The sequence below is a fragment of the Bubalus kerabau genome, chromosome 8, assembly GCF_029407905.1.
Source record: "Bubalus kerabau isolate K-KA32 ecotype Philippines breed swamp buffalo chromosome 8, PCC_UOA_SB_1v2, whole genome shotgun sequence".
Classification (NCBI taxonomy): domain Eukaryota; kingdom Metazoa; phylum Chordata; class Mammalia; order Artiodactyla; family Bovidae; genus Bubalus; species Bubalus kerabau.
In genome coordinates, this window is record NC_073631.1 from 22,043,344 (window position 1) to 22,066,208 (window position 22,865).

The 22,865-nt window shown below is 32.5% G+C and overlaps 1 protein-coding gene across 11 annotated transcripts in view; it reads left to right on the forward strand.

Annotated features, from left to right (window-relative positions):
• Window positions 1-22,865, forward strand: part of PHF14 (PHD finger protein 14) — a 199,050-nt gene that overhangs the window by 131,977 nt on the left and 44,208 nt on the right. For 8 of the 11 annotated variants that reach the window (XR_008717611.1, XM_055589861.1, XM_055589855.1 and 5 more), the window contains exon 17: window positions 9,660-9,777. Coding sequence is in view for 10 of the 11 variants with exons in the window: in XM_055589861.1 (XP_055445836.1) it covers window positions 9,660-9,777 (118 nt within the window). In the remaining variant the exon portion in view is untranslated. Of the gene's footprint in view, window positions 1-288; window positions 2,104-5,378; window positions 5,779-8,870; window positions 8,950-9,659; window positions 9,778-22,865 lie in introns of those variants that run through there. The other 3 variants (XM_055589862.1, XM_055589863.1, XM_055589864.1) reach the window with 3 other exon arrangements.

A 22,865-nucleotide genomic window follows, 5' to 3' on the forward strand; every position in this document is an offset into this window, starting at 1 on the left:
TTTTTATGCTTTCTTTTTTTGTTTAGTAAGGTTTATTTTGACAACTAAAAGTAATAAGAGTAATACAAGAGGCTACTCAGTGTTTCTAATGATAGAATAGTTCCAGTTTAACTAGTAAAAACCTTTGCAAGATCATGGCATTTAGATTCAGGGCATCTGTCTCTTTGGACCAGATCATATGTTATTTGAATCTACCATGGTTATTTTTAGTGTGTTTCATAAGACATAGTGCAGATCTGCTGTGATCTTTAAATGTTAATGTTCTTTTCTTATCACTTTACTGTGTAGATACCCTTCATGAGACCCAACTCTGCCACAGCTCATCCTCGGAGGCAATCCTGGAAACCTCTTTTATAAGTGTGATTTTTTAAATGTGGATAACCCTCTCAATAGAGTACATAAAGTAAAGGAGAACAGCTATCTTGTCATTCCCATAAGTTTATCACTGCAAAAAGTTGCCTTTGCTTGTCAGGTTTGAATAGAATGTAATTGATTGGTTTGTTACTTGGACTGACAAGGCAGTTAATTTGCCTCTATGGATTTTTTTTTTCTCTTTTTTTTTTTCCCTTCTTTAACTTTTTTTTTTTTAATCAGAAATATTTGATATGTACATTGTTGAAAAACACTAGATAATGTCTTGTCAGAATTGTCCATTAAGTAATGTCTTCCCCTCTTGCTTCTTTGGCAAATGATATACAGTGTTTGGACTTAAAAGAGTTGTGGAAGCCTGTGGGACTTACATGCAATGTGCTACTCATTGTTGTTGAACAAATCAAGTAACAAATAAGAAAGACAATGCATTCCACTAGTCTGCTGTTCTGTTTCATCCAGCTAATACACATATTCATATATGAAACGCTACATTGGGAAACAACTGTAGATTATATTAAATGTTACTTTTATTTATAATAATTCAGCAAAAGTGAAAACTTGTGAAAGAATATGCCATTCTAGTTTTGACTCATTAGTTCTAGTGTGAAAGCACTAGTATTATTAGCATGCAGTTTTTACAACTTCAGATTTTAAATAAATAAGATACATCTGTGTTGATCTCTAGATATTTTTAGTAACCAAACTTACCGAGTCTTCATTGACTTAATACAAACTTTCTCTGTTTGGTTTAATTTTACTTTTCTCAACCATAAATATGAGGTTACAAAATAAGGAGAGAGATACAAAGCTTATTGACTATACAACCTGCCAAATGAAAGCTCTTCATCAACATCTGTATCTTTCCAAAGGTTTGCAGAATTAAAATTTGATCTTCAAGCTTTAATGATCCTGTTTTAAGTCAACGACAGAAATATGTTGAATATTTCATCACTTCATCTTGAACTGATTTAGAAGAGACTCTTTGCTGAAATTGAAATGCATATTTACATGTAAATTGTCAACACGTCTCTTGGAATTACCTGATTTATAGATGTGGTTTGGGACATCTTTTCAGGTATAGTGGCAATTGAAAATAGTTTAAACATTAGGAATAGAGTAGGAAATGTTATAGATAATCAAAAGCAAGTGTCAATATAAAGTTGCTATATGCTAGTAATCTATAGTTATACTAAGGAACCATTATTTATTGGATATGTAGTAAAAGTAGAATGTATATAAAATATGTATAAACTGAGATCATCAACTTATTGAAAGACCTTGTAACATTGGAGGAAAAATATTAATAACCTGTAGCAAAACCAGTAGGCTTTTTTTTTCCTTAGGAGAAGGACTCACTATTTATTGCTGTATAATCTTAAGAAAAAGTTGGTAATGATTACTGTTGCTGAATTTAAGAAAAATGGCAGATTTCCATTTCCTTAAAAAAGAAATGGCTAATTCATTGGGACCTGATCCTCCTTTGATACATGATGAGAAATTACCAGTGGTCATTTTATTTTAGACTTTTTATTTTGAAAAAATAATTAAGTCTTATGCTTTTGATGTCACTGTCAATCAAAATCCTTTCCACCTTTTTCTGTTTGTAATAACATACTGTCTTCATTCTCTGTCTTACTTTAATACTTCTGTGGTAGATATCCTGTTCCATATTTGGTGCTAGCCCTAAGAATCTTGGTCACAGATCACAAATAAAATACTTTTTCCTAATAATCTCCTAGACAGTCTTATATTTCCAGGGAACAGAATTAACCCTTTTCTGAAATTGGTCCAGTTGTTATTCAAAGGAGATATTAGTGTATACTTAAGGGAATATACACTTAACTGTTCATATTTTACAGACATATATAAGAGAAAACAGCCAAACAAGTGAATGATGGTTCATTGTCACATAATAGGGAAAGGAAAGAAAACACTGAAATATCAAGGGGTAAAATAAATAACTCGGAGATACAAGAAGAATGACATGACAGTATATAGCAGTGGTTGTGAAACTTTGTAGTATATCAGAATCACAGGAAGAGTTTGTTTAAAAGCAGACTGCTCACATACCACCAGTCTTCTTTTAGTCCTCTGCATTTTACTCCCTCCTCCTCCTCCCTGCAGTTCCTGATTAAGTGGCTCTGGGATGAGGCCAGAAAATTTGCTTTTCTAACAAGTTCTCAAGTGATGATGCTGCTGCTGGCCAGGGACATCCTTTGACAACCATTTGTATATAATATTTTTTAAAAGAATCATGGTGTTGTGCTTGACATCGATTGATTGAATGTGGCTTTAATCTCATTAAAAGGCCCTTAAATTTGCAAAAATATTTATTTCTAGGTAAAAGGGATTGTAGTAATTCCATTTACAACGCATGCAGTATAACTTCTTTATTATACATAAGTTCAATTAAATAGGTGTTTATTTTATACCTGTTACAGAGATAGCCGTATTTTAGGCACAGAAATGAATCAAGGCGCATAGCCTTTGTCCATAGTAACTTTGTTAAAATTTGAAATTAGGATTATGTTTAACATGAAAGCAGAAATTAGCCTTAACCTTAATCCATTTTAAGTTTGTAAATGAAAATTTTTTATCATTTATATATCGTTATTCATGTGTTTGAGTGTTTATCTGATTTTGCATTTTTAATAGTAAAAATAGATTGATGATAAATAATAAGAATATTCACACTCACTATCCTAGTTCCCTGTTTTAACATCATACACTTAAAAGTGAAAGTGAAGTCGCTCAGTTGTGTCTGACTCTTAGCGACCCCATGGACCGTAGCCCATCAGGCTCCTCCGTCCATGGGATTTTCCAGGCAAGAGTACTGGAGTGGGGTGCCATTGCCTTCTCCCATACACTTAAAGAGATCATTATTTTTAAACACTTAATATTCTTTATTTGACAAAACTTACCACTGTTTCACTTGTTTCTCAGTATGGGAATATTTTATTAATATTTCACCAAAATCTTTTCAAGGAATTCAGAAGAATGATATATTGACATCATTAATTTTTCTTTAAATTTTCTGAAATCACGTCAACAATTAAAACCTGTTTAAGAGACTCAGCTTTAGAGTTGCATGATAAATGAAGGCAGAAACTTTTTCCTACTTGTCTGAGTCAGCACTTTGTCAGTTTACATAACACTAAGGATTGTGATTTAAAATATTTCTGATCTGGACATGCTTTGCAAATACTTCTTTTTTTTTTTTTTTAATTTAATAAACATGTAGGCCTCTTTTCTCCCAGTACTCAGTCTTAAGACTTTCTGTAGGCCTGCTGATAAGATTCACTGCTGTTCAGGTACATAAGATATAATGAAGTTGGATGCTCATGCTGGGCTTTGTAAATAAAATGAGATTGACCCCTAGCCATTATGTCATTTACCTAATTTATGTTGTAAAATCAAGATCTACACTATTGATTAGAAAATAATTAGTTAATTATGAGCAGAGAAATACAAAGTTATGTGGGACTTGAGCACAGCAGGTTGTACTGCTGAAAGATTTCCAAGGGCATGAGCAGATGGAGAGCAGTTTATTAAAGAACGAAGCAGACGTGTTTCAGGTATGAAAATGTCTCATCGTTCTCTCGTGCTGGGAAGAGGAGCTTGACCTTATTGTGCATTTTCATGTGAATTCTTTTGTTTCATGTTTTATTTTTTTCCTTTCACTTTTAATCTTATAACTTGGCTGCTGCAGATATAGCAAGCTGAATTAACCCCATTATTTAAGAGAAATTAAAAATGAATTTGGTATACATGTGTGGTGGATTCATTTTGATATTTGGCAAAACTAATACAATTATGTAAAGTTTAAAAATAAAACAAAATTTTTTAAAAAAATAATAAAATAAAATAAAGAGAAAAAAAATAAAATAAAAATGAATTTGGATTTCAATAATTATCCAAATGTTTTTTTCAATTAATATACTTAAATGTGTAAAGGATATTTTTGTGTTTCCTGCCACTCATTCATTCATTATTGCATGTGATGAAAGTCTATAGTGTCATTAATAAAAATATGTTCAAGAACTCCGTATTAGTCATTATATGTGAAATATGTTATAATAGATATTTTCTAATTATTTAGAAAATGCTCATATAGGTTATTTGCACTAAAAGGGTTGTAAAAAGGAATAAAGTTTGCCTTTGCCTTTATTGATATTAAGTGTTATTCTAATATTGGTAGAATGCATAATTTTGTGCAAGCTTGTATTAAAGGTGATTTAACTCATGGGACACAAACCTGCATTTTCTCCATACTGTTAAAATGAATAAAAGAAATAATTGGCTACCGTTCAATAAAAGAGTCTATCACTACTGGTTAATATCTTTGTGTAGGTGTTCTAACAGCTAGTAAGATTTTATGTAAGTAATCTTATATTCAAATACAATTCTTTTGATCATTCTTATATAGAATTTTTACATAGAAGTGATGAAAAAGGAAGAAAATCCAACCCACAGTTCTCTTGATACTTAATTGTGTGTGTGTTTCTTTTTTTAAGTGAACCAATGTAATAGTGTACATTTTCAGAGTCAGTTGTTTTACTCCATATAGACTTGAAAGGGATCTAAATCAAATGTTCATTGACATAAAAAATAGCTATGATTATGGATCATCCTAGTTATAATACATGTACATCACTTTTCAAGTCCCATGTTGTGGATTTCTGTTCTTCCTGAAATTTAGCTGATCATCTAGTTATAAATTATATGTATGTGTGTATATATATATATATATATATGGTACACTTAACTTATTTTGGTTAGTTTTTAAAAGTAGTTACTTAGTGTACTTTCCCAATAAAATTATCAATTGGAAATTAAGGGAGTTTAAGAAACCCTTTGGAACACTAGCCTATCTCTTAGGTGTAGATGGAAATGTTTCTTTTTACTTATATGCATATTCTCAGTAATCAGACAAACACATGATTGATTGCTTCTATGGATCACAGGACATATGAACATAAATCATTTTCTTCCTCTTCTTTGTCTAGGGTGCTATACTTAACCGTATGCTAAGTAAGTATTTTAAATACGTATAGAACTATGTTTATTTGGTCACTGTATTTTGTTAGATGAATGTGTAAAAGACTATATACATATAGCTGCTTTACTGTTTAAATCTGTATCCATTATAAATCTGATGAGTAGGAAGTTGTATTTAGTAAGAATCTAATTAATCAGGTTTCCTTTTATTATAAATGGGATTTATTTTATCTTACTTAAAATTGTAATTTTAGAATGTCCTATAATATGTTAATGTGTACAAGTTTATTAGATGTTTCGAGGATATTCTTTAGGTATCCAGTTTGCATTTTATTAAAAAAAACTTTGTGTTTCTTTATGCATTAGTTTTATATTATCTTTTGCTATTTTAAGACATTGTCTTCGCATTTAATATATGTGCCATTGGTATAATAGTCTGTTTTTTTAGCATAGACATTTGTGTTATTTAATAAAGTATATTGTGTTATATCAGTATGCTTTTGTGGGTCAATGACTGCTTTTTTCACAGTATTTATTATTTTGATAAATTAAATATGTTCCATATTATGTGTTGCAGTTATGTATTTCCAAGTATATGTCAGAATTAGATGTAGCAGTCATAATAATTGAATCAGTAATTACTTCAACTGTTCCAGTTTTTTGGTAGTGGAATGATCACAGATCCTTACGAGTTTCTGATTTTTGAGTTTTTAAAATGATCTAAATTTGTAACCTAAGCCATAATTTGTTGGCTGACAAAATTTGCCAAAGTTAAAAAAGTGGTATGTGTGCGCGTGAAATAAGTAATTCACTATTTTTACCATATAAACTGTTCTTTGATTTCTAGGATTCTTATTGGTATCTCTTACATTAGTTTATGGTGAAGTAATTCTTGCAAATTCTACTGGAGTTCACTTGTATCACTCAGGATATTTTTGTTACCACCACATGAAGCTATAGATATTTTCAATTAAATAGTTTAGTATAGAACAAATATATTTTTTTCTACATGGAAATAATTTTAGTCATTTTTAGAAAGCACTTATTTATTAATAGTTATGATTTCAAGATTTAGGTTATTTCTTTTTCTGTTTGCCTCTCCTTGATTTTGGCAGTTCCTAAGTGTATTAACTGCTTCTTTTTGCTATTAATACTTAGTCTTGGAATTGCAGTTTTTATTTACTAGTGAGTGAGCTATAACTTCAGAGAATTCCCATATCCCATCCCTGATTCTAACAAGTAAGTTCCTCCTTTCCTCTTGAACCCAACACTAATACATTTGTTCTATATGTAGACTAAGTCATTCTAAAAAGTATAATTAATGAAGGAGTCAGTAAGGATTGGGTCATTTCCAAATAGCATCTACTCAATATTATCTTCTAACAAATCTAACATATAAAATCTTTTCCTTTTGCATTTTTTTATTGAGCTGAAAGATAGCTTGAGTTTACAATTAATTGAAATCAGCTACAAATCTGAACTACTTCAGTGTCACAAACTTGTTCTTAATTTATTAGATTGAAAGAAAGAAACTGAAAGTGAAGTTGCTCAGTCATGTGTGACTCTTTGTGACCCCATGGAGTGTAGCCTACCAGTCTCCTCAGTCCATGGAATTTTCCAGGCAAGAGTACTGGAGTGGGTTGCCATTTCCTTCTCCCAGGGATCTTCCCGACCCAGGGATCAAGCCCATGTCTCCCACATTGCAGGTGGACACTTTACCATCTGAGCCACCCGGGAAGCAATTATTAGATTGAAATATCTGTGTATATACGCATCTTTATATTCATACACCATGAAGGTGTACATGAAGGTAAAAGGTAATGAATTATGATTTACCTCTATATTCATATAGTATTTGATTCTAGTTGTACACTAGAAGTCATAATTTGCAAGTTTACTATGGCATGGACTTGAAAAGATACAGTAGTTAGGTTGTAATTTAATATGAACTAGGAAAACATTAATACTATAACTCTTCACTATCAAAAGCCTAGATTATTGGCAATCTAAACTTGCTTTAAAAAAACCTAAATTAGGCAAAAAAGACTATAGTTAACCAAAATTGAGCCCATGTACTTAGCAGCTCTCATTTCCATGTTCTTTTAACCGTCAATTTGCACAGATTTGAGTGATCTGTTTTCTGAATCCACAATCAGTTATTGGGGAGATGCTACTTAAATAACACTGACAATATCAGAAAGTAGTGACTGATATTTTTCAAGCAAGTGAGGACCTAAAATAGTTGAATACAACAATTCAGACAGTATGGCAGACTGATGATACTCATTTCCAGACACACAAGTCTGGCACAACTGTTAGACATGTAGCAGTATCTGTTACTCGTGTTTGTGACCCAGGGATGACAAAGATAGAGTAAACCATATCTAACAGATTTTTCCTGATGAAGCAAAGAATGTGATTCTCCTTAAATTTCGCATTGAAGATGACTGCAATACTAGTTTGCGTGCTTGAAGGAGTGCACGCTTAGCCATCTGGAAATCTCTAGCTTCTCATAACTCAGAAATGCTTATACTCTGAAGGGTCCTGTATGTGTTTAATGTAACTGGAACCTTAACTACTGAAAGGTAAACAAGTTCAATTGAGAAGAACATAAAATTGTACAGGCTTGCTATTTAGTTTTATGTAATGTTTGATGTTAGCTATTTATTATCTATTATATGTTCTTAATAATAGAAAAAATAGGTACTTAAACATTTTAACTACTTTTAAATATATTTTGGATAGTTGTATAATACTGGCACAACAAATAAAGTACCATTTATTATTCCATTTGATTTGATTTTTTTGTATAGCTAGAATTATTATAATAAACATTTTTATTCAAGTCCATCTCTTGAGTCTAAGCAAAGGTTTTTGGAAAAGTACTGAAGTTTGTTAGGTTTATAAGAAGAAAGTTGTAGAGGAATGCATACATAAGCTTCGGACATAGAATTTTGTTTTAGACTTCTTTATACCTGAATAGCTTAGCTAATTTGCTAAATTTTTTGAAACTCTTGATTCCTGAAATGGGAGATTGGGTTTTGTAGAATGATATGAAATTTTTACTATAAATGTAAATTTACAGTTCCCTTTATTGTGAAAATAAATTGCTTTTCTTTGCATGTTGTTTATCACAGTAACTCCTTCCCCTTTTTTTTTCTAACAAAAGTTATTGAATAGTTATTTTTATTTTATTTAAGTAACATATTATTTAAATAGGTTGTCTATAAAATATCCTCTTTGCTTTCCTAGTTATAAATTCCTCAACTTTTTATGTTTTAAATCGATAAGGGTAACTTATACATTAAGAATATGACAGATTGGTTTGGAGAAAATATTATTTTTTTAACTTAAAGGAACACAAAATGAGGAATATAATCCTTTCTATAAAATATATACAACTTTGTTATTTGTTGTTAAATTTTCATCTTGTTATTCCAACTGATGCAAAATTCATTTTGAAAAACACTGAAATAATACAGATCTTTCTTCATTGTCAGCAGGATGAGATTGTCTGAAACGAAGAATAGGTATGGTAGTTTTCTTAGATTTTGTACCTCATAGGTGGCAAAGACATTATGAAAACATTTGTTAATAAGCTTTAAAATGTACTTAGGAGGTACTTTGAAAACCCAAATGCACTGAAAGTGGCAGGTAAATTTTTGAGAAAATTTGTATTTTAGAAAATAACATAAAATTCCGAGTATGGTTTTTATTTGCTATAGATTATGTTAGCATGCTGCAAACATTAGAAATTGTTTTTAGAATCTACCTTAACTTAGAGAGTGATGAGATACACAAATCGTATAGAATTAAGCTTAGTGTGGCCTAGTAGAATTCATTAGATTTAAAATTTTTTAAAAATAATCATAATGTATTAGGTTGAATACAGTCTTTAATTATATGTATCTTATATTATTAAATATTTTAAAACTAATAGGCAAGTGACTTATTGAAGTTCAAAATTGAAAATGTTAATATTGGTTTTGAACACATGGCTATACACATAAATTTATTCCTATGGTCTTAACATTTCTACCATCAATGTGTTCTAAATGATATTTGTTTTGTTTGTTAATTTTGTTGTTTTGGTATTTTGATTTTCCTAAAACATTTATTTCAGGTTTAGATTGTCTTTTTCATAAACATTAATTCAATAATCTTGTCAGCTAAGGATAGAATTAACAGTGTTACAGTTGAAATATATAGTAGTTTACTGGTTTTTTGTTTTCTGAAAAAGATGTTTTTTAATATTATTTAGATACACCATAAATCTGTTTACCCTGCAGGTGTGATGAATGCAGACTGTGCTACCATTTTGGTTGTTTGGATCCTCCTTTGAAAAAATCTCCTAAACAAACAGGCTATGGATGGATATGTCAGGAGTGTGATTCTTCATCTTCTAAGGTAAGGGGGGGAAAACCTGTAAGAAAAAGTCTTGTTTCTGTTTATTTTGATAGCTTTTCTACATCTCACCATCAGCTTCCTCAGTTTAAAAATAATTGGAATATGAAGGACAAACATTTTAATCTGATGCACTTGAAGAAAATATTGCTTTGGTGATTTTATTGCCCTTAAATTAAAGAGTAAAGAACTCTACTGAAGTATATAATTTTTCTCTATGAAATATTTTAGCTGTGTTGTGAGCATGTTAAATAGTCATCTAGTAACCAAAACTTGTCATCTTCTGCTTATTTATCACCCCTAGGGAATAACCAATAAAACCCAATTTAATTTTATACATGACTCATCTTAATATATAATCAATATATTATGAATTTTTATAATGAGTGTTCTTTGAGAAAACTAGTTTTTATATACTAAAATTTTGTATGATAATTATTTTAGATAAGTAGAAAGGATGAAATACCTAAAAATTTGTTTCATAGTTTATCTCTGAAAATAAACTATTGAAATTATATCTTTTGAATATCAGTATTATAATCTTAGACTTCTCTGGTAGCTCAAACCTTTAATTGTGGTGATAAGCATTTTAAGATTACTATGTGTTTTATTTAAGATGTGTGAGTGAATAGCTGGACTCCTGATGCTTTGACTCACTTGACAGATATATTGAATATATTTGAACTAAGACAATACAATTAGGTTAAACAAATTATTATTCTTTAAATAGACAACAAAAGCTGACTGTCTATTGTAATATGAACTTCAAGCCATCTTTCCTAAATGCCACTTCAGTGCATTTGTTTTTCTTAGGGCGAATTAAAATTGACACTGAATTACTGTCTGATTATGGAATCAAAAATACTCATTTTATCAGTTAAAATGATTTACTCAAGCTTACCACAGATGCCATCTGTAAAAGCTTTTGTATTAAAAATTACAGAAAAGCATTTGGCTATAGGGAAAAAAACTCTTTATTGTTTTCTCAAATAATGAAATTTATTAAAATTTTACATATTTTATATAATGGTTATTAAAATAGAATATTATGCATTTTATTTAATAATCAAGCTTTTTTACTCAAGGTTTTTCAACTATATGATATCAAAAATAATTTTCTAGCTATTAAGACCCATATTTAAGATGGAGCATATTTAATATCAATATTTTATTACATAATTTAAAAATGCTTTCTAGAAATTATATTCAAGTGAAAAAATAATAGTGTACTGTAGATTTTAAATAATCATCTTATGGGACTCTTTGTGATGTAATTTTTCTAAGTGTGTTTTTTGTTTGGGATTTTCTTCTACCCTCAAAAAGTAATTAGGAAAGCAATTTTTGAAAAAACATTTAAAAAAAAAAAAAGAAAAGAAAAAACATTTATTGCATTTTATAAATAAGTCTTTTTGTATACATTCTTTTAAAAATGTTTTATACTACTCTAATTATGTAGCATTGTATTAAATCCAGAGTGCCTTTGTTAAGTTATGTAGTAACTTCATTAATGAACATTGAAAATGCAAGGGGATGTATTTCACATATGTTAGGAATATATAAAATGAATATTTTGTAAATGCAGTAGGCGCATGCCAGTAGCCATTGAGTTGTTCCCGTATCTTGTTTTTCCCTCTGTTTGAGAGAATAAGATCTTTGAACTCTGAATGGAAATCTCTTAGTAAGATACGTTGTTGAAAAGTTGCATTGTGCTTTGCTGTACTCTGACCTGTGATTGAATGAACACCAGATGTAAACAGCCAGCGTTTTCAAACTTTCATCTAAATATGGTATCTCACTGCTGAATGTCACAGCAGTTTATTGTAAGATTTACAGCAGTGAAATGGATTTATATTTTTATCATATCAAGATGAATATTATATACTTCCACTTTTTTCCTATGAAAAATTAAGCAATATAATAGTTAAGCTGAAAGTTTTGTTAGTGTTAGTTGCTCAGTCGTGTCCAACTCTATGGGAATCTCATGGACTTTAGCCTCTGTCCATTGAATTCTGCCAAGAATACTGGAGTGGGTTGCCATACCCTTCTCCAGGGGATCTACCTGACCCAGGGATTGAACCTGCATCTCTTATGTCTCCTGCACTGACAGGAGGGTTCTTTACCACTAGCACCTCCAGGGAAGCCTAATTCATTCCTTTGGATACTTGTGTTAAATCAACTCTGTTTTGCTCACTTTGAAAACTTTCATTCCTGACCAGCAGGTAGTAAATTTCTGTTTACATTTTCTCTTGTGAGGTGTTGACTAGTATTGGGTTCCAAGAAGAAAACATTGATAATGTCAGGTTTACAATTCAGTAAATTGCTGCAGAAACTCTCAAACTAAGAAAGCAGTATATTAACATCTGTCAAAAAATTAGTATCATTTGGGGGCCTAAAAGAAATCCAGAATAAAAGTTAATATGTTTTGCTTGTCCTTTATTCTCCTCTGGCTTTGGTGGAATTATATATTTTAGTTAATACTAGGTATATTTGCCATGTTCATATATTATAATGATATGAAAAGCTAAGGTAGAAATAGTTATTGCCAGGAGAAAGGAATCAGTTGCCAATAAATTTAGGTGGGGCAAGTGAGTATAAAATTGTTAATAGCCATAAATACGTATATATGATAGGATTATTAATCCAAGAAGTCTTAACTTTATTATAAACATTTGACTCCAGTGTAATAAATTATTGTATAAGGTATGGGTGTGTAGTTGAAAATGTGCTTGAAAATGCATTGCACTTATACATTATTTAACTGTTAAAACATTGTCTCTAAAATTTTGCCTACTAGTGGAAGCTCTAAAATACTGCCATGCATACTCTGAGCAGCATAATATATTTATATATGACTTTGTCTTTGAAGTAATGGGTTTTCTTTTTCCATAGCTTTATGAGAGCAAAAATCTTCTGTCACTAGTCCTGCCTATTGCTTTTAATTTCACTTTCACAGAAATGAAATTTTGTAAACACAAAAGTCTAACAAGATTCATCATATCTCAATCCATGATATAAAGTTCTAGCTCATGAAAGATAAAATATACCCAAGTATATTAAATTAATAATAATATATAATTAATGATATTGATTTAATAACAATTTACCTAACAGAATGATTTTTTAACTGAGATATAATTGACTTACATTATGTTAGTTTCAGATATACAACATAATGATTCAATATTTGTATATAAAATTACTTTTATTCTATCCAAACCCACAAAGTATGATATAAGATTGTCTCTGCCTTATCAGTCCTTCATATCTAGGTCACTGCTGCTGATAGTCGCTTCAGTCGTGTCCAACTCTTTGCGACCCCATGGACTATAACCTGCCAGGCTCCTCTGTCCATGGGATTCTCCAGGCAAGAATACTGGAATAGGGTGCCATTTCCTTCTCCAAGGGGTCTTCCCGACCCAGGGATCGAACCCAGGTTTCCCTCCATGCAGGCAGATTCCTTACTGTCTGTGCCACCAGGGAAGCCCATAGGTAATCACTAGGTTTCATGAAAAATGACCATCTACATGGGCTCAGATATAAATGTTACATGTAACACACATGGAGAGACAAATCTATACACATACATACAAACACATGCACAAAACATTTTCTTCTACAGATTAAGCTTCAAAGATACTTAACTAAGGCAGTAGCTACCCAGGACAATGTGACGTGTTTGTATTCAGTGGGGCTAGTTCATTCCTACCAGTTACCAGCATTAGGTTTTTCCCCTTGTGCTTTGCTATGTTGTGAAAATACTGTTGCCATTGAATGTTGTATGCCTGGAAAATCAGTGCATTTTGTTCTTACTCCTCTGCCTCACCCATCTTTTATTTTTTCTTCCATCCTTACTTTCATCCATTCTCCCTAGCCAAATACCTGAATTCATCTTCAGGTTTTCTTCATCCTGTCCCAAATAGACAGTCAGTTACTTGCTTGTACAAGGACTAGCTTGTATATTTGCTAGTCACAGAATCTTGTACAGGTCTTTCCTTAAATATATCTCCAGTTTTTCTTTGCTCCTTTTCTCTACTGTTATTGCTTTTATTCTTAGATTTGTTGATGTGGTATTCACACGGATTGATTTACGGATATTGAAAAATCCTTGCATCCCAGGGATAAATCCTACTTGATCATGGTGTATGATCTTTTTAATGTATTGTTGCATTTGGTTTGCTAGTATTTTGTTGAGGAGTTTTGCATCTATGTTCATCAGTGATATTGGTCTGTAATTTTATTTTTTTGTGATATCTCTGTCCAATTTTTGTATCAGGGTAATGATGGCCTCCTAGAATGAGTTTGGGAGTGTTCCTTCCTCTGCAATTATCTGAAAGAGTTTCAGAAGAATAGATTAATTCTTCTTTAAGTGTTTGTAGAATTCATCCGTGAAGCCATCAGGTCTAAGACTTTGTCTGTTGGGAGTTTTTTAATGGCAACTTCAATATCAGTATTTATGATGGGCCTGTTCATATTTTCTTTTCTATTTCTTCCTGGTTTGGCTTAGGAGATTGTACCTTTATGAGAATTTGTCTATTTCTGCTAGGTTGTCCATTTTATTAGCATATAGTTGCTTATTGTAGTCTCTTACAATCCTTTGTATTTCAGTGGTGTCCACTGTAACTTCTCCTTTTTCATTTCTAATTGTATTTATTTGAGCCCTCTCCCTCTTATCCACGTTAATACAGGGCAGAATTCGCTAGTCTCTCTTTTTTAGGGTATACTTGATATAGATCTCAACAACGGCTTTGTGCTAAAACACCCTAAATAAGGATATTTTGATAGGGTTAAATGAACATGAATAAAATCCTTTTGAAAGAATATTTATAGAAGTGATATATATTCACCAGTGCCACTGAGGGTTTAAATACACATCATATATTTTACAGTGACTGTGCCAGTTATGATTGTAGCTTTTCATCCCTGTTCATGCTGTGTTTTGTGAAAAGCCAAAGGGTATACATGACAGATCATTACCTGAGTACTACAAAATGAGCTGTCTTAGCTTGAGACTTCCATTTGGTTCACTCTTATTTCATCTTTCTAGTACTCTTTTTAGTGGTAATAAGTTGAATTCATATGCATGAAAATCTCATCTAAATCCATATGGAAGATTTTCTGGAACTGCAAAGTTATGACACACTAGCTCGGGCAAGTGCGGTACTTTTTGATAATCATTTGTGTTAGAAATCCCTGAGTGGGGAAGTATGCTTTTTTTTTTTTTTTTCAATTTTTGTTTCATTTTTCACTTTTTTTTTGCATTGAGCAGCTAGAATTCTGTAACTGAAATTCTTGTGTCAAAATGACATGTTGAATATTTATTAGCAAATGAAATAGTCATTGAGAATTTTGATTCTTTAAGAACTGCACAGAACAATCTCTCCAAGGAGTATCTTGCCACAATACATTAAACAAGCACATTTAATTGAACCTGGTGATATTGAAAATTGAATGTCTGAGCTTTATGTATTATGAAGATTTATGAAAAATATAAAATTAAAATGAGTTATCCTTTAAAGTTCTTCTAAATTTGAATTGTATAACTGACCCATAAAAGAAGACTTTTTAATATTTTTGCTATTCATTTGACCTCTGGGATTTTATCTGGCATTAGGTTAGATTTTAAGTTTCTAAATTTAGCATGGTTGACAGAGAAGTCATTTTCGGGTAAAACTTATACCACTTAACCATCTTAATTCAATATTCTTCTAGAACTTGTATGATGTTAGTGGTTATAACAATATGTTTTATCAAACTTTCCTGAGTTTTGATTTTCCTTTTTACTGATACAGTTACGTAAAGTCTAGAGAAAAGTTGTTTGCATAGTATCCTAAATTAGAATCCCATAGAACAAATCTGGTAGTTTGTAGACTTACTAAAAGTCTGAGAATTAAAACAGGTGTGGTTATCCTTCATGATAGCTAGAGTTAAATATTTAAACTTCAGATTTCCTCTTTGCTAAATTTCCACACACTTCCAGTAGATCTTGTACCTTAATCTAGGCTAAATTCAGGCAGTTGCTGGTTACTCTAGAATTTTCCCTGGCAGGCATAATTGTATAAATGTCTTTTAAGTCTTAATTTGTAATAGAGTGCTTCAGATAATATTTTTATCAAGTACTTTGAGACTAGTAGCAGTGTTTTGTGATTTCGATAAAAAGTAATAACCATTAACAATTCTAACTATAGTTGGTAAAAAGTGAAAGTGAAAGTTGTTCAGTCAGTCATCTCCGACTATTTACTACCCCCTGAACTGTAGCCTGCCAGATTCCTCTGTCCATGGAATTTTCCAGGCAAGAATACTGGAATGGGTAGCCAATCCCTTCTCCAGGGGATCTTCCAGATCCAGGGATCAAACCCGGGTCTCCTGCATTACAGGCAAATTCTTTACCATCTGAGCCACCAGGGCATTAACAATCTTTGTTTTGCTGAAAATTGTTACTTGGTAAAAATATTACTTGAAGATAGGGTTCATAAGCATGTCTAGGACAATCAAGTAAACTGCTTTTTGAGCCGGCAATAATGATCAATAAAAAGTTCAGTTTATTATATAAACATTCAATTTAAACAAATAAAACACACTAATTTTTTTTAAGCACAATACCAACTATAGTAGTGTGCTTTGTTTGTTTAAATTGAACATTTATGTACTGAACTGAACATTTTATTGGTCATTATTGCCTGCTCAAAAAAATTGTTTACTTGACTGCCTTAGACATGTTTCTGAACCCTATCTCCAGATAATATTTTTATCAAGTAACAATTTGCACCAAAACAGATTGTTTATGGTTATTCTTTGTAACAGAATTGGAATCTACACTGATCTGTTAATTCTGTAATCTAGGATAATTTTCATGTGAACTCTGCAGTACACATGAATCACACTGGCATATCCCTATAAGTTATGGTCAGGTATTCCTTAAGAACCTTTTCAAAAATAGGATTTCTTTCCTCTGGTAAAGTTTGTTAGTTTTTATGACATACATTTTTATATATCTCAGCATCATATTTACAGAAAAAGAAAATGATTAGGACCTCTAAAATGCACAAATGTTTTCTCTCAATATTTTGAAAAATTGGAAAAACTAAATCACCTTTTAAGTTACACATTCTACAAACTTGGAAAACCAAGCCATTTTCTAATTCAGATGGTATGTGGGTTTGATATGTTTAAATAACATGCTGTGAACCCTCTTATGGAATACCGTATGATGAGAAACTGAATCAACCAAGATAAATAAAGTGCAGTAGGGTGCCATACATAGGAATATCATTTAGAGATCACTAACTTCATTCTATCCTTGGGTTTCAAAAAATTTTGTTTTTATTTTGGAGGAAAAGTTACCTACTAAAAATCTGGTGGCTAAGCTGAAGGATATTTCATTACAACTTTTAACAAGTTAGTAAGAATATTTTTACCTTACTAGCCCAGCATTTGAAACATTAATTTGGGGTTATATAATATACCAAGGAGGAATGCAGAATATATTAATTATGTAAACTTACTATTCTAGTATTCATGTATAATGTGAGTGTGAAAGACATTGTTCATTGCAAACTGATGGTCTTAATTGAATTAAGCAAGCCCATTCTCAGAGTTGTGAAAGGAACACCTGAATAATAGGAAAGGCTTAAATTCTAGCTTCAAAAAACAGAGAGATCATGTATTCTAGATGTACATACAGTTATATTTATATAGTTACTTTCTTCTAATTTAAACATTTAGTTTTACCATTTCATCATTTTATAGTTACTTATTTCTTGAAGAATTGTCTTTCTAACCTATGTATTGTGGTTTCAGAAGTAACCTTTTGCATAAAACTTCAGTTCAGTTCAGTTCAGTCGCTAAGTTGTGTCTGACTCTTTGCAACCCCATGAGTCACAGCACGCCAGGCCTCCCTGTCCATCAGCATCTCCCGGAGTTCACTCAAACTCATGTCCATCGAGTCAGTGATGCCATCCAGCCATCTCATCCTCTGTCGTCCCCTTCTCCTCGTGCCCCCAATCCCTCCCAGCATCAGAGTCTTTTCCAATGAGTCAACTCTTCGCATGAGGTGGCCAAAGTACTGGAGTTTCAGCTTTAGCATCATTCCTTCCAAAGAAATCCCAGGGTTGATCTCCTTCAGAATGGACTGGTTGGATCTCCTTGAAGTCCAAGGGACTCTCAAAAGTCTTCTCCAACACCACAGTTCAAAAGCATCAATTCTTTGGTGCTCAGCCTTCTTCACAGTCCAACTCTCACATCCATACATGACCACTGGAAAAACCATAGCCTTGACTAGATGGACCTTTGTTGGCAAAGCAATGTCTCTGCTTTTTAATATGCTATCTAAAACCTAGACTTCTTTAAATCTAAGCTAAGAGAATTAAGGGAAGCCTGGCATGCTGAAGTCCATGGGGTCGCAAAGAGTCGTACATGACTGAGCTACTGAATTTACTGAAGAGAATTAAATGTATGAACTCTGATAGCTAATGAAATTGAGTTCTGATATCAAATATATTTAAGCATTCTAACCTTGATTTTCTGCTAGAATCCTATCAAGATTAAAAAGAAACTAAAAATTAAGGGTTAGTGTCCTGTGTTACACTGGCTATGTTACATTATAACACTCATTTTTAAAAATTAAATTTATTTATTTTTAGTTGAAGGATAATTGCTTTACAATAATTGTATGGTTTCTGTGGACCATCAGCATGAATCAGCCATAGGCAAACCTAGGTCTCCTCCCTCTTGAACTTCCCTCCCATCTTCCTCCCCATCCCACACATCTAGGTTGTTACAGATACCTGGTTTGAGTTCCTTGAATCATACAGCAAATTCCCATTGGCTGTCTGTTTTACATATGGTAGTATATAAGATTCCATGTTGCTCTCTCCCTGTGTCCCACTGTCTCCTTCCTCCCCACTACCCCGTGTCCATAAGTCTGTTGTCTATGTCTGTGTCTCTATTGCTGCCCTGCAAGTATCAGTACTGTCTTTCTAGATTCTCTATGTATGCACTAGGCACATACCCTGAGGAAACCAAAGTTAACACACTCATTTTTGACATTCTGAAATTAGAATGTGTATCTACAAGTAGCTTGTTTCTTTAAGTGATAATATTTCTTTTTTCCATAAAAATTTGCCATGAGGTTTAGAGTTATAAACTGAGTCATTGTTGAGTAAGAAAGTAGAGTAATTTAAAATATACAGAAAGTTGAAGTATGCAGCGTGATGTAGAGGTAAGAGCTTTATAAGCTTTGAAAAGAAGCAAACTGAGTTCAGATATTATTAATAACTATTTACAATGTTTGTGACCTTCAGCAAGTTGCTTCACTTAATGTGAGTTTCAGGTTGCTCATTTGTGAAAAGTTTAGTGGCAATATTTAGAATTTACTTTATCAAGGTGTATGTGGTCAGTAAATAACCCTTCTTCTTAATGACTTCTTAAAAATAAGCAGTCATTTTAGCTGTGGAGAGAAGGGTTCAAAATCAGCGATAATGTTCTGATTTTTCAACTGTAAAATTTTTTTTAAGTAATCTGAAGAGCAGTTTGCTGTGTTTTATATTTTATCTTTACACATTCCAAGTAAAAAAGTTTTCTTTTCTCAGAGTTCTACACTAAATAGAGTAAGGTCATGTCTAAGACATAACTGATACAGGCAAGAGTTCTTTTTTAGGGAAACCTGTTTTTAACCAAAATCATGTTTTGTTAATAGGTGAAGAAATATCAAAGAAATTTCCCATAGACTGGAGGAATATTATTTCCATGTCAAGGTCATGAAAGCTATAAACTTGAAACTGAGATGAAAGTAAAAAGTAAATAAAATTTAAAAGTAGTAAACTACTGAAGATAGTTTTAAGATAACTTATGAATTTACTTTATCAAGGTGTATGAGGTTTGGTAACAAAAGACTCATCAAGCCTAACAAATAGCTTTTAGAGGAATAAAGTTAAAATGTTAGTTACTCAGTCATGTCTGACTCTTTGCAATCCTATGGACTGTGGCTTACCAGGCTCCTCTGTCCATGGGATTATCCAGTCAAGAATACTGGAGTGGGTTGCCATTTCCTTCTCCACTGGATCTTCCTGACCCAGGGATCAAACCTGGATCTCTCAAATTGCAGGGAAATTCTTTACCATCTGAAGTATCAGGGACAGGCAACATACCCTTTTTTCATATAAATGTTGCTGTACCTTTAAGGATGGAAATGTGGGGAGTTCTGGGCCATCATCTTTACATTTCTTGTGGTACCTGGAAATTAAGGTTATTAACTTTTAGGGCAACTGTGTAAATACATTTAGAATTCCGTAAAATGATTATGTGCCTTCAATATGTCTCACAAACATTTGTGCCAAAAGAAAGCTTCCCATGAAGTAAATAAGTAAATTTGTACTCATTCTCAGATGCTACTAGTGCCTTTCTCTCAAAAAGGTAGAATTTAATACATGCTTTATTTGTTTAAGTTAAAGTGCAGTGATTTATACATGTAAATTCCTAAGAACCCTGTCTTGACACCTCATACCTTTCTCTCTGCCACCTGCTCCCCTGATTCTCAGTGGAAGAAACCATTAATAATATACATTCTTAATAATAGTATATAAATGTCAATATTTGTTTACCTTCATGTAACTTTTAAAGTAGAATATCTCTTCTGGGAATATCAAATATGCTAGTCTTAAAAAAAAATTCTTGAACTTCTGATTTTGATATTATAATTTGAGATTTTCATCACTTGTCAGTCTGCCTAGCCCAAATTTCAGTGATTTCCCTTCAAAGTATAGCCTACAAACATCTGCATTAGGGTCATCTAAAGTACTGTTAGGGCTTCCCTGATAGCTCAGTTGGTAAAGAATCTGCCTGCAATGTGGGAGACCTGGGTTGGATCCCTGGGTTGGGAAGATCCCCTGAAGAAGGGAACAGGCTACCCACTCCAGTTTTCTGGCCTAAAGAATTCTGTGGACTGCATGGGGTCACAAAGAGTCAGACACGACTGAGTGACTTTCACTTTCAAAGTACTGTTAAATAGGCAGTGTGGAGGACCCATGCAGATCTGCTAAATCAATATTCCTGAAATGACGCCCAGCAATCAGCATTATTATAAGCACCACAGGTGATAATTATACTTACTTACTAACGTTTAAGAACCTCGGGTCAAAGAACCTTCTTTGACCCTAATTTCTTTTAAATTCCTTACACACAGTTTTGTCTCTGAAGTATTCACTTACTGTGCCTACAGAATATCATTCATTCTCAGACTTTATTCTTCTCTAATGGGACTTTCTTTCAACCTGACAAGCAGGTTCAAGATAGACTGAGTTAGGTTCAGTACTGTAGTATCTCTGTAATATTCCCTTTCTTCTTTCCTCATTCTGGAATTGTCCAGCAGTATCTCAAGGATCTTCTCTGAGCTGTCGATTCCCTTTGTCCCCATCAAACTTCCTGTTACTCAGCTTCATATTTTTTTCTACTTTTATATAGCTGTTGATACTGTTGTACTTCTTTTTTACAAACTCCTTCCTTGCCTTCAGGTTTCCCTGGTAGCTCAGACAGTAAAGAATCCACCTGCAATGTGGGAGCCCTGGGTTTGATCCCTGGGTTGGGAAGATCCCCGGGAGGAAGGAATAGCAAACCCACTCCAGTATTCTTGCCTTAGAGAATCACCATGGACAGAAGAACCTGGTGGGCTACAGTCCGTGGGGTCACAAAGTCGGACATGACTGAGCGGCTAAGCACATACATCTTTGCCTTCAGTGCACCTGTTTTCTTCTGGTTTTCTCTCCCTTTTATCAGACTTTTTTTTTTTTTGCCTTTTGATAAGCTTCTTTTGCCTGTTCTCACTGTCTTTTCTCACTCTGCAGGTGACAGCATCCATACCTAAGGGTCACTACCATACCAGTTTTGCTACAGGAATACCTGGGACTTAAGATTAATGATCCATCTACTTACTTTCTCTGAGTTAATGTTAATCAAGAGAGAGAAAGTTTCTATCTTTTAAAATATTATCTTTCAATCTAATAATTAGGACATAATGTAATGATAAATTTATATTACATTTACAAAAAATAAGTGTTATTTGGCCATTTCCATTATCTTATAGTCTCCATTTCAGAGAAGGCAGTGGCACCCCACTCCAGTACTCTTGCCTGGAATATCCCATGGATGGAGGAGCCTGGTAGGCTGCAGTCCATGCTAAAGGTTGGACACGACTGAGCGACTTCACTTTCACTTTTCACTTTCATGCATTGAAGAAGGACATGGCAACCCACTCCAGTATTCTTGCCTGGAGAATCCCAGGGACGGGGGAGCCTGGTGGGCTGTTGTCTGTGGGGTCGCACAGAGTCGGACACGACTGAAGCAACTTAGCAGCAGCATAGTCTTCCTTTACTATAAAGCTTGAATAGAATATGCTTAACTAGGAGACTACACAACAACTTGATCTCCAGGTGAAATATTAGTGGGAAGATATGATTAAATATAATTGAGGTGTCAGGCTGTATTTGAGTTTTGTTTAACTTTAAAGCTAGAGAGTAGTAATTCAAAATAGCAAATTTTTAGTGTAATAAAACTAATATCCTTTATATAAATCTTGCTTTAAAAAATTCATGTTTCTTACTTTTTTTTCTCCTTTTTTATTCTCTGGCTCTACTTTTCTGAAGAAATTTGAAGTCAGAAAAAAAATTACATATCTTTTGTGTGTTTTAAAAAATTTTTTAGAGATGTAATGCATGGTTATTGTAGAGTATTTGGAAAATTTTAAAAACAGAAAGAAAAATACTAAAAATTACCTGCATGTAACTGCATTATATGACAATTTCCCATAGTGTTAAATACTCTTTTCTAATGAGATTTTTAAAGTACTGTACAGTATTTTTTTGCTCAGATAGACTCTCGGTATAGTTTATGAGTCAAAAAAATGAGCATTTTAAAAATAAAAAAGAACACCCTACTAGTAATAATATTAGTAATTAATATTCATTGAGTACCTCTATGTGCCTAGCATTATGTAAGCACTTAAAATGTATAATCTCATTTAATCCTCACTATATGATATATTACTGGTTTTATGGTAGTTACTATTTTTCAGCCCCTTTTTGTAGATTAAAAAAGATGAG